We start from the raw sequence: 12,177 nt of genomic DNA, 5'->3' as shown, positions 1-12,177 counted from the left end.
CACTTCCCACTCTGTGGAGTCAAAACATACACCGTCATGTAAAAGACAACAATCCCATGACTGCAGTCATGGAGCAGGTATTCTAACAGGGCCACGGCCTGCTTCTCTGGCTGCCGGGCCCTGCAGACCGTGCCTTCATAATGCATGTGTGAATGAGACAACCAGCCTTGGGCTCTGCAGGCGGGCACAAAAAGGGGTTCGGGCACCAAGGACCCAAAATCAGACATCAGGCACGGCGCCTTTTATTGGAAACGGTGTGTGCAGATGGGGATGGGGGAACAAAGACTCCCGCGTGTCTCCCCCCATCACAACCTTGTGTCCCCTGATGCTGCTTCGGGTCAAGTCTGGGTCCCTCTAGGTGATGAGGAGCTGCTGGGAGGCCGGGAGGCCGCAGGATTCTTTATGGGCGTCAAAGAGCTCCTTCAGGGCCTCGACGTAGAGAGCGTGGAAGCTGTTCACCTCGTCCTCGGTGGGGCGCGGGCGGAGCGGGACCGGGATAGGCTTCCCCACTGCAGGAAGGAGAAGCATGGGTGGTTGGGGGATCTGCTCTGCCCCTTGCCCCCCACCCATGGCAGCCAGGGCCTCCCCACCCCAGCAGCTTTGCACCCTGGCCTTGGGTTTCAGGGGTGGCTTAAGTGCAGGAATGGATGGGACCCCAAGGGTCATTTAGCCCAACCCCTTGATTAATGGCCAACCAACCTCTGCTTAGAAACCTCCAAGGAAGGGGAGAAGGAAGTCGGTGTGTGTGTGTGTGTGTGTGTGTGTGTGTGTGAACACACACACACAATGGCAGCTCCCTCCATAGCAAGCCCCATAAAACGAGGCGGCTCGTTTGATTTCTGCAGAGGGGTTGGGCTTGATGACCCTTGGGGGTCCCATTCAACTCCACAGGTCTCCGATTCAGTTCGAAGAGAGGGCAAAAGGGAGATGCACCAGAACCTGCTGCTTTGTACGATGCTGAAGAGTTTATGGCTCTTTGCAATCAGGTTGGTGAGTTGGGGGGATTTTGGGGTGCAGGGCGAAGGCTAAGGAAGGGACGGGGAGCCTTGTGGGTCCTTACCCACCACCGTGAGGGGGGCAGCCATGGGCAGGAGCCCCCAAGAGGTGCTGGAGAAGAGGCCCCTCCCGCTGAAGAGACAAGGGGCGAAGCCGATCAGCTGCTTGAAACCGAGCTGGAGGCGGTGAACGAAGCTGCCCTCGGGGAACCGGATCAGTCGGTAAATGTCAATCTCCCCAAAGGTGTAAACGGGCACCAGGTCAGCCCTGCGAGGAGGAAGAGGAGGAAGGATTTACTTTCTGTTTTGAGAGAGGGAGAGACAGCATGTCGGTGCACTCTCCCGGGTCGTTGATTTATTTTGGTGCTGTACAATAAACCGCTTCTTAGATTAGAAGGAGCTGCGTATGAGGGTTTCTCTGCATGCCTCTGATTCCTACACACACACACGCTATCTGTTATACTCTGCTGAAGCCAGGAGGAGCAGAACGGCGCATCGGAAGAGTGCTGGACGCCAAAGCACTTCAGCTGTTCGCAGTCTAAACAGACATTCAACAGACAAAGTTATGTGTGATGGCCTGGGATTCCGAGTCTGAGAGCGATCCGGAGGAATCCCAGCCGGCACAGGAGTCCCCGCCTCCAGGGCCGGCTGAACTGGGGCAAGGCCTAGATGCTGAGGAAACTCAAGAGCAGGCACCAGGTGAAACCATTCTGGCCCCAGAGGTGCTGGAAGACTCAGTGGCTACAGGTGAGCTTCCCCCGGGGCCCAGTAACCCTTCGGCCTCTCCTGAACTGCAGAGGCTTAGGGCAGAGAGGCGAAGGGAACTGGTGTCTCCCAGGAGGAGTGCTCGCCTTAAGGCCAAGAGAGGCGGGGCTTCTGGGGGCTGGGACCGCCCCCGGCCTTAGAAGAAGATAAAGGTCAGGCAGCCCGGTCCCAGGTTGCGGGAGCAACGGCGTTGTGGTGTATCTGCTTACCCAGTCCTTGATCTGCACTCCAAGTGTGCCTGTTCCTCGCCCGGCTTCCTGTTTCTGACTCTCCGGTGTTCCTGTTCCTCGCCTGGATTCCTGCTTCTGCCCTACCAGCGTTCCTGTTACCCCGCCCGGCTCCATGTCTCGGACCTCGCGTCTCTTCCAGTGATCGTCTACCCTGCTAGAGACTCTGGACTGATCTTGGGCTACGGTAATAGTACCTTATCCCCCCTGGGACCAGCACATTATGGCTCATAACTCACAGGTTATGGAGTCAGCCGCCCAGGTGATTTGGCAGGCTCTTGAGAGGGTCCATCACAGAACCACAGCAGGAGCCAAGATCCATGTCACCAAAAGTTTGTTTGAGCTGAGGCTACATCCGGGGGACAGCATCAGAGAACATGTGACAAAAATGGTGGCTGTGTTATACTGACTGAGACAGTTAAAGGTGAATTTTCCAGAAGATTTGAATGTTCACATTCTTCTGAGCTTACTAGACAAGAGTTATGACAATTTGTGCCTAACTCTAGAAGCCATGCCCCCTGCCGACCTAACGTTGCAGTTTGTCTCGGGTCGCCTATGCGATGAGGAGGAACATCGGCAGAGAGAGGGGCACGCTGGCCCGGGCAGTCCTGCTTCCAAGAGTGGGGGGCAGTGAAAGAGGACACCGTGAAGGCTTTTGCTACGAGACGTTATCGTTGTGGCTTGGAAACCCACCTGCGTAAACAATGTCCCAAGGAAGCTGCACAGAATGCTTCCAAGGCCATTGCCCCGGGCAACCAGATTAGGGGAACGGACCGGTGGGAACGCAAGGAAAGGTCCCAGGGGAACTGACAGAGACGCAACGTCACATCATTTGGCGGTTTCCATGAGAACGGTGAAGGACAGCGACCAGAGCAATGTACAGAGCTGGGTGATCGAATGTGGAACTGCAGAGCTGTTTCTGAAGGAAAAACAGTCGCTCTTGCCAATGGTTCCAAGAGACAGCTGACAACTGTTGGCTCTGTTTTTGTTCCTTTTTTGCAGGCTGAACTGGAAGCATTTGTGGTCCCAGGGATGAAATGCTGTCTATTGTCTGTGTCTTTAGTTAGAGATGGGTTTAAGGTTTGCTTTGAGAATAATACATGCTCTATTTCCAGGGGCAGGACTGGAACACTGAACAACATTCAGTGTTGAATGTCAGGCTATTCTGGAAACATCTCAAGCAGGTAAGGGTAACACTGGGTCAGCACAGGCACAGTGTGCAAATGTTCCCACTCACTATATGTGTCATCATTTGTGGCACAGGAAGATGTCCCACTGCAATTGGGGATATGTGAGAAAAATACCAGGGTGCACTGAGGGATGCAAAATGAAGTCATGTGCTAAGTTCCTGGATTGCAGAGCATGCAAGAAGGCAAAGGTAAAAACAAGCAGTTATCCTAGGTCTGACAGCATAACCAAGAAACCTTTTGAGTTAGTTCATGCAGATATTTTGGCCTTATGCCTTTTTGCAAGTCTGGGTGCGGCTAAATAGGTTTTAACCTTGACAGATGATTACTCCAGAAACAGCTGGGTGATACCTCTGAAAGACAAGGGTGAAGCTGCCACCATGCTGAGGGAGTGGGTCACTGCAGTGGAACTCCAATTCTCACTGAGGGTTTCCAGTTTCCAGTCAGACCACAGTGGGGAGTTCACTGCATTGCAGAAAGGGATATGTCACAGGTTGACGGTTCTGCACTCACCACAGGAAAACGGGGTGGCAGAAAGGCGGAACAGAACGCTCCAGGAAGCGGTGGAAGCGATGCTTTTCGACTCAGGCTTACCACAACGCTTCTGGGCAGAAGCAAAACTCTGTTGTAGGGGGCGCACCCTATTTTCTCTTGCATGGTAAGACACCAAAGGTACATTTCTTTCGTGTGTTTGGGTGTGAGGCCGAAAGCTAATGCAGGAAGGGTGGCCCCAGGTCCCAGAAAATGATCTTTTGTGGGAATGAGCCAGGGACAAAGGGGTGGAGATTCGCTTATCCAGAGGGCAACCAGTCACAGGTTCTAGTCAGCAGGAGTGCTGAGTTTTGTGAGCAAAGTGGGTGGACAGGCATCCATGGGAATCCTGACATTCTCTCAGAGTTTGCTTGACTCTGCTGAAGAGGGAGAATTAGTAACTGAACCTGCTGAGGATCAGGTCCCTGACCAGGAGCAGGAGAGGAATGGCCATCTCCAGTTCCTACCAGTCCAGCTAAGTTCAGAAGACGCAGTAAGTCAGAGGGGGAGTCTTCTGAGGACAAGGACACACATGCTGGTCCCAGTACCTCAGGGTGAGAGGGGGCATCTGACGTAGTGCCAAGGCGTTCTGAACGCACTACGAAAGGGAAGCCGCCCAAAAGGTTCTCAGTCACTAGCGTGTGGGTTGGTTTGGCTCAATGTGAACCAGAAAGTTTTGAGGAAGTGCAAGAGTTGCCTCAGGCAGAAGCCAGGAAATGGCATGAGGCAATGGAGAACGAGTTGAACTCAATGAAGTCTCCAGGTGTGTTCTCCACCACAACACTGCCAGCAGGTAAACAGGCCATGAGCTGTCATTGGGTTTACAGAATTAAACCCATAGCAACAGGAGCACCACAGTACAAAGCTAGGCTAGTAGCTAGAGGTTTCATTAAGAGAAAAGGGCTGCATTACACTGAAGTGTATGCTCCAACTTCTAGGAGTGAAACTGTGCTTGCTACTAGCAGTTGCTGCCCAGAGGGGTTGTCAGGTACATCATTTTGATGTGGATGTTTCTTATTTGAACTCGGATCTGAAGGAGGATCTGTACATGCTACCTCCTCCAGGGTTCAAGGGCAATAAGCCAGATGTATTGTGGAAGTTACACAAATCCATCTATGGCCTCAAGCAATCGGCCAGAAACTGGAATTTGTGTCTGAATGAAACTTTGGAAAGTATGAGTTTCCGGAAGAGTCTTGCAGATAGCTGCCTGTACCTGAAGGGGTATTGGGAGAAAAGCAATAACAAACCTAGACAGCATCTTAAAAAGCAAAGACATCACCTTGCCAACAAAGGTCCGTATAGTTAACGCTATTATTTTCCCAGTAGTGATGTATGGAAGTGAGAGCTGGACCATAAAGAAGGCTGATCACCGAAGAATGGATGCTTTTGAATTCTGGTGGTGGAGGAGACTCTTGAGAGTCCCATGGACTGCAAGAAGATCAAACCTGTCCATTCTGAAGGAAATCAGCCCTGAGTGCTCCCTGGAAGGACAGATCCTGAAGCTGAGGCTCGAAGACTTTGGCCACCTCATGAGAAGAGAAGACTCCCTGGAAAAGACCCTGATGTTGGGAAAGATGGAGGGCACAAGGAGAAGGGGACAACAGAGGACGAGATGGTGGGACAGTGTTCTCGAAGCTACCAGCATGAGTCTGACCAAACTGTGGGAGGCAGTGGAAGACAGGAGTGCCTGGCGTGCTCTGGTCCAGGGGGTCACAAAGAGTCGGACACGACTAAACGACTAAACAACAACAACAACCTGAAGGGTTCAGGAGAGACAGAGGAGCTAGTGTTGGTGTTTGTTGATGACACCATACATGTGGCTAAGACTGGTAAACAGGTGCAAGGTTTTGCCAAAGAACTTGAAAAGCATTTTAAACTCAAGAACCTAGGACCGTTAAAGGTGTACTTAGGCGTCCAGGTAGATAGAACCGAGCACGGAAGTTTCTTGCTCAGTCAGAACGGCAATATTGAACAGTTGCTTGAGAAGTTCAAGATGGCTGAGTGTGCAGGGGTCAGAACACCCATGGAAACGAGCTATGTGAAAGACAGTCAGCTCGGGGAATGTTCTGAGTTCGAAAACACAGAGATCTTTCAGTCAGCTCTAGGGAGTTTGTTGTATCTTTCCCAATGGAGCAGACCAGACATAGCATTTGCTACAAATCTGCTCAGCAGGGAAGCTACAAAGCCAGTGTGACTGCCGGGAATGGCATAAAGAGAGTGCTGTGGTATCTGCAGGATACCAAAGATTTCTGCCCAAAGATCTGTGGGGAGTGTTGCTTCCCCATCACCGTTTGGGAAGACAATCAACCCTGTTTGAAGTTGGCAGAGTCTGGACAGTTCAAGACCAGAACTAAACATTTAGACATACGTTTCCAAAATGTATGTCAGAGTGTCCAGACAGGCTTAGTAAAGCTGAAAACGGAGGGAAAATGTAATAAAAAATTACACAGCAAGGAAGGGCAGGGATCTTCAGTCCTCGCAATTGCTCATTGGGGCAAAATCCACTGGGAAGCACAGCCATGCTCACAAGGCCCGAGATATTGCTGACCTGCACCCAACACGCCCCCTGGACCCCCACTTGCCCCCTTGGTGCCCCTACCCATGTTGGAGCGCCAGGCGCACGAAGCCCTTCCTCCTGTGAAGGAGGATGCGCTGCTCTCCGGGGACGGTGTCCAGCATCTCGGACACGCCCCCCACCACGATGACCACCGCGTGCCCGGGGGGGCCACTCAGGAGGAAGTCAAGGGACCTTTTGTTGACCGGGACCACCCCTGGAAGTGGGAGAAAGCAAAGGTGCTTGTGAGTGTGAAACATCTCCAGGGGTTCCCTGCTTTGCAGAGGGTTGGACTAGAGGACCCTCGCGATTCTCCTCCAACTCTGAAATTCTGCGAGTCTATTGAAGGGCAAAGGGGTCGCTGGCAAAGGATCAGCGTGTCTGGAAGTGGTTGGAGGAGAGACGGTGGCTAACCGATTGAGGCTGAGTCCTGACAAGACAGAAGTACTGTTTCGGGGGACGGGAGACGGGCGGGTGTGGGGGGACTCCCTGGCCTGAATAGGACAACTGTGCCCCTGAAGGACCAGATGCGCAGCCAGGGAGTCATTTTGGACTCACAACTGTCCATGGAGGCGCAGGTCAATTCTGTGTCCAGGGCAGCTGTCTACCAGCTCAACCTGGTACGCAGGATGAGACCCTCCCTGCCCACAGACTGTCTCGCCAGAGTGGCACATGCTCTGGTTATCTCCCACCAGGACTACTTCAATGTGCTCTATGTGGGTCTACCTTTGAAAGTGACCTGGAAACTACAACTAATGCAAAATGCGGCAGCCAGACTGGTGACTGGGAGACCACATAACACAGGTCCTGAAAGACCTACATTGGTTCCTAGTACGTTTCTGAGCACAATTCAAAGTGTTGGTGCTGACCTTGAAAGCCCTAAACGGCCTCAAAGGCCCAGTAGACCTGAAGGAGCTTCTCCACCCCCATCATTCAGCCTGGATACTGAGGTCCAGAGCCAAGGGCCTTCTGGCGGTTCCCTCCCTACGAGAAGTGAAGCTACAGGGCAGAGGGCCTTCTCAGTAGTGGTGCCCGCCCTGTGGAATGACCTCCCATCAGATGTCAAAGAGAAAAACAATTACTGTAGATTATGGCGTATTAGGCGACTGGGCAGCTGCCAATTTGGGGGGTTGACTTATAGGCCCAGTCTTATACGCGGCAGCTTTGCTGGGCAGCAACAGTGGGCGGTGGGCTCCACACCACACCAGGAGGAAGCCGCCCAGCAAAGCGAGCTTAGCATTGCTGGGCAGCTTCCTCCTGGCGCAGAGCCTGCCACTTGCTGCCGCTGCGCAGCGAACCCATACCCAGCGTATAAGAGGACCTCTGACTTTTGGGGGGATTTCCCAGGATTAAAAAGTCGTCTTATATGCCAGAATCTACGGTATCTGACTTTTAGGAGACATCTGAAGGGTGCCCTGTTTAGGGAAGTTTTTAATGTTTGGTGTTTTATCGTGTCTTTAATATTCTCTTGGAAGCCACCCAGAGTGGCTGGGAAAACTCAGCCAGATGGGCGGGGTATAAATAATAATTATTATTATCCTCATCATCATCATTTGCACAAACAAAGGCCCCTTTTCTTTTGCATAGGAATGAAGAATTGCAGGAAAAACAGACATTCTTGCTGGGGAATTCTATTCCCAGGGGCTCTGGGAGGGCATTCCTGAGAGTGGGGTGGTTCCTCCCATTGGATGGGCCAGGCAGGATTCTTGAAGATGGTCCTTAGGGGAGGGGACACCCCACTTCCCCACCCCCCAACCATTCCTCGCCCCGTTGGCCTCACCTAAGCTCATCATGTACTCCCGGTAGATGGGAATGCGGAACATCCCTGCGAGGGTGGCCAGGCTGGGGCGGAGGCCAGGGAAGGTGCGGGAGAAGCCCGTGGCCTCGGTGCAGAAGGCAGAAAAGGCCCCCGCGCAGAAGATCCCGTGGGGGTGGGAGCCCAGGACGTAGTTCCGCGTCGGGGGCAGCTCGGCCGTCTTCACCAGCTGCAAGGCAAGAGGGGCGAGTCCTTTGGCATTTGGACCCCCACCTGAATGTCAGAGGCAGTGTGCAGATTCCATGGCCAGCAGCCTTTGACGGCCGCCGCCTCCTCCTTCTCTGTGATCTGGTCTCCAGGGGTTCCAAAGACCCTGGGCATCCTTCGGAGGAAGGCAGACCCTCCGTTGCCCTGCCAGCCCCCTTCTCACACCTGAATGTCACATTCAGAGGCGTGCCCCGCTTTCCATTGGTGGCATGCGCAGATTCCATGGCCAGCAGCCTTTGACAGCCGCCACCACCTCCTCCTTCTCCGTGATCTGGTCTCCAGGGGTTCCAGAGACCCTGCCAGCCCCCTTCTCATACCTTGATGGGGAAATAATCCCGGTGGAGCTCCCAGACTCTCCAGCGCCTCACCCAGTCACAGCGGCGCCCACCTGCGAAGGCAAGAGTCAGAGAATTGTGGGGTTGGAAGGGGACCCCCCAGGGGTCATCCAGCCCAACCCTCTGCAATGCAGGAATCACAGCTGAGGAATCCCTGGCAGGTGACCACCCGACCTCTGCTTAAAAATTCATTTAATTATGATGTGCTGATGTTCAATTTTAGTGTTTATTATTGGATTCCAATGGATTATTGCATATTGCTTTACTTGGTATAAATTATTTTAAAATTATTGTGACTTTTTATTTAGGATCTGATTGTTACTATTAATACTTGATGTTTTATTATTATTGTGTGTGTGTGTGTGTGTGTGTGTGTGTGTGTGTGTGTGTGTGTGTTGGAAGCTGCCCAGCCAGATGGGCAGGGTATAAATAAAATTATAATCAATCAATCAATCAATCAATCAATCATGAGGAGCAAGATGCTCCTTGGGGTCCCTTCCAACTCTGATTCCATGTTATATTTTTGTTGGGGGGGGGGTTCTTTTGATTCGTGTCAATTACAGGATTTTGTGTGTGTTTTTATAGCAAAATTTAATAAATAATGATAAATACATAAATAAATGCAGCTGATTTTTCTGCCCTCCATACAGAGAGAGAGTGAGAGAGAGAGAAATGAAATGCCTTCTGCCATTGTGTCATCTATTGGAAGCTGTCTTGGAAAATACCGCATTTTTCGCCCTATAGGATGCACTTTTCCCCCTCCAAAAATGAAGGGGAAATGTGTGTGCGTCCTATGGGGCGAATGCAGGCTTTCGCTGAAGCCTGGAGAGCGAGAGGCATCGGTGCGCACCGACCCCTCTCGCTCTCCAGGCTTCAGGAAGCTATCCACAAGCCTTGCGAGCCCGGGGGAGTTCCCATGGGCTCACAAGGCTTGCGGGCAGCAGCCTGCAGCCTGAAGCACGGGACGCCCTCCGGAGGACGCCTGGAGAGCCCCAGCGCCAGCCCCACAAGCTCCCGACATGGTTTGGAGGCTGGCGGTGGGGAGAAGAGCGCTTCTCCCCGCTGCCGGCCCCACAAGCGCCTGGGGGGAAATATATATTTTTTCTTTATTCCCCCCCCCCAAAAAAAAACCTAGGTGCATCCTATGGGCCGGTGCATCCTATGGGGCGAAAAATACGGTAGATAACAGTAAATAGCAGTGAGGAAAACAGGTTTGGGATGGTCGCAAGCTGCCCCAGGGGAAGGGGGTGAGTTGGAGGAGGAGGGGCAGGGTGAGGCAGCAGCTCCAGCTGTGTGGGTCTGGGTGTGGGGCTCAGCACCCTTCTCAGACAAGGAGAGGCGCCTTTCACCTGACCTCCAGGTAGGGTTGGGGGCAGTGCTGGATTTACTTATAAGCTAAACAAGCTCTAGCTTAGTGCCCCACAAAAATTTAAAGGAGGAAAACCTGGATGTACATTTCCGAAATATAAGATAAAAAACAAATACAATAAAACCTACAGTGTTTTGTGTTGTGTAGGCTCCTGTGATGTAAGTCATGGGCCCCACCTGCTAGCCTGTTCCCTTAATTGTCCCTGGTTTGCTCATTTCTATATATAGGGTACCTACGATCTGCATCTGGGACGCGGGTTGCGCTGGGGTTAAACCACAGAGCCTAGGACTTGCCAATCAGAAGGTCTGCGGTTCGAATCCCTGTGACGGGGTGAGCTCCCATTGCCCTTTACCTTACGATCTGCATGGACTGGTTGCATGGCTTGAGATACTTATTAGGTCCGTCAATTACCTTATAGCATATATTCAACACAAAAAAACAGCAACAATTTGTTGTGGACAAAGGACAGCTGGACATATAAAGGGCCCCATCACCTTCAGTGCTTAGGGCCTCATCAAACCCCAATCCGGCCCTGGTTGGGGGGAATCGAACTCACCTCTCTGTGGCGTATCCCAGTCGAAGATCCACCAGGCAAAATACAGGACGCTGATAGGCCAGAAGGAGGTGAAGAACAGGTAGACCAGGGGAACGGAGAAGAAGGGACCTGGGGGGGGGGGGGAGAAGATTCTGTGGAATCTTGTTTTTATGTTGTATGCTGGATATGTGATTGCCAAATTCTGATTTGAAAAACCAAATAAATAAATTTTTAAAAAATATGAAACCAATATCACAATGTGGACTTCAAACTGGTTGTTTATGATATACCGATACAGTATATCGCCCAACTCTACCCACAAGCAGCGCTGGGATTCAGAGGCCCTGCCTTGGACCACAACCCCAATTTCACGGGACCCCCGAGGATGTGATCTGAAGCCCCCCTAAACCCAGAAGAACATGTTAGGTTGGAAGGGGCACCCCAGGGCCATCTAGCCCAACCCCCTGAGGTGCTGACTCCCTAGTCCAGACTCACCTGGCCCAAAGCTGCTTTGAATAGAAGAGGGGGTTTGGCTTTTGGGGGAGGGGGGTGAAATAAAAAAAATTAAGGTCTTTTATATATATAATAAATGTCCATAAATGTACCAAGTAAACACGTACATAAATATATAAACCACATGTCTGAAGCAGCACAGGAAAACAGCCCGGAAACCATTTTGACCCCCAAACTGACCAAACGATTTCTCTGCAAGGTCGAAGAAAAATGGAAAAGCCTCCCCATTGTCTTTTCCTTCACAAATCCTGTCTGAAGGGTATGTCTGTGTATGAATAGGGTGAGCCTGTGACCTGGCCCAGGAACTAAGTATTTATCATTACAAAAGACTGGCCAGGCTCCCCAGGGTATCCAATCAAGTGAGCGTTAACAGGTAACCTGCCAGACAGGAGGTAAACGATGCACTCAGATTTCTGTTGTAGACCACCCCTTTCTGTGATGTAGTCATGATGTATCTGGGGGTGGTCTTGGACTCCAGGGCGGCCAATTTAAAATGTCTATATAAAGGCGGGCACACCTTGGTTCGGGGTCCTCCTCCTTTCCTCCTCCTTTCCTGCGTGTGAGGGGAGCACCCTGTTGCAACAGTTCAATAAAGATCAGGCTTACCAGCTGCTTTGCTTCTCAATATTATCTGCTTGGCCTCTGTTCTTTTCTCCGACTGATGGAGAACCTACAAAGGACTCTCTAAGGGCTCTTGTGTCCCCCATAATGGGAAAAGGGCAGTTTTCCTTTTATTACAGGGGCCTGGCCTGCCAGAGGACCTCCCAAGGGCCATGGCCCCAGGAAGAGAAAGAGGCCAAGCTGCCCCTCTTCCCTGAGCACCCCCTGCCCCTCCCTCCCCCCCCAGCTCCCAACTTACCAAAGAAGAAGAAGGTGAGGACCCACTGGAGGACACTAAGGGCCTCCAGGTGTTTCTTCAGAGCCATCTTCTGACCCTGGGTCAGGATCCTGGGGGGGAGGAAATCCACAGGGGGGGTTGTGGGGGGGGGGATCTGCAGCAGGACTCCAGCCAGGAGGGGCCCCTGCCTTGGCAGAAGGGAGAAGACACAGGTGTGTTCAGCACAGGTGGCCTCTGACCTGCATCCCAAAGCCCAGCTGCTCCCCTTCAGCCGTGCCCTCAGGAAGGGGGCAGCATGTGGGGCA

At 52.2% G+C, this 12,177-nt stretch overlaps 1 protein-coding gene across 1 annotated transcript; it reads right to left on the bottom strand.

The window, feature by feature from the left end:
* Positions 1 to 226: 226 nt before the first annotated feature.
* Positions 227 to 11,960, bottom strand: LOC114583635 (2-acylglycerol O-acyltransferase 3-like). The gene is made up of 7 exons (XM_077917765.1): positions 11,894 to 11,960; positions 10,543 to 10,650; positions 8,600 to 8,670; positions 8,040 to 8,244; positions 6,305 to 6,476; positions 1,061 to 1,263; positions 227 to 509 (listed from the first exon to the last, which is right to left on the bottom strand). The coding sequence occupies exons 1-7, from the start codon at positions 11,958 to 11,960 to the stop codon at positions 355 to 357; spliced, it is 981 nt and encodes a 326-aa protein (XP_077773891.1). The 3' UTR covers positions 227 to 354.
* Positions 11,961 to 12,177: the final 217 nt, after the last annotated feature.

The sequence above is a fragment of the Podarcis muralis genome, chromosome 13 (assembly GCF_964188315.1).
Source record: "Podarcis muralis chromosome 13, rPodMur119.hap1.1, whole genome shotgun sequence".
In the NCBI taxonomy this organism is placed as follows: Eukaryota; Metazoa; Chordata; class Lepidosauria; order Squamata; family Lacertidae; genus Podarcis; species Podarcis muralis.
Note: the sequence above shows the minus strand (reverse complement) of the source record. Positions and strands in the feature narration are given on the sequence as shown.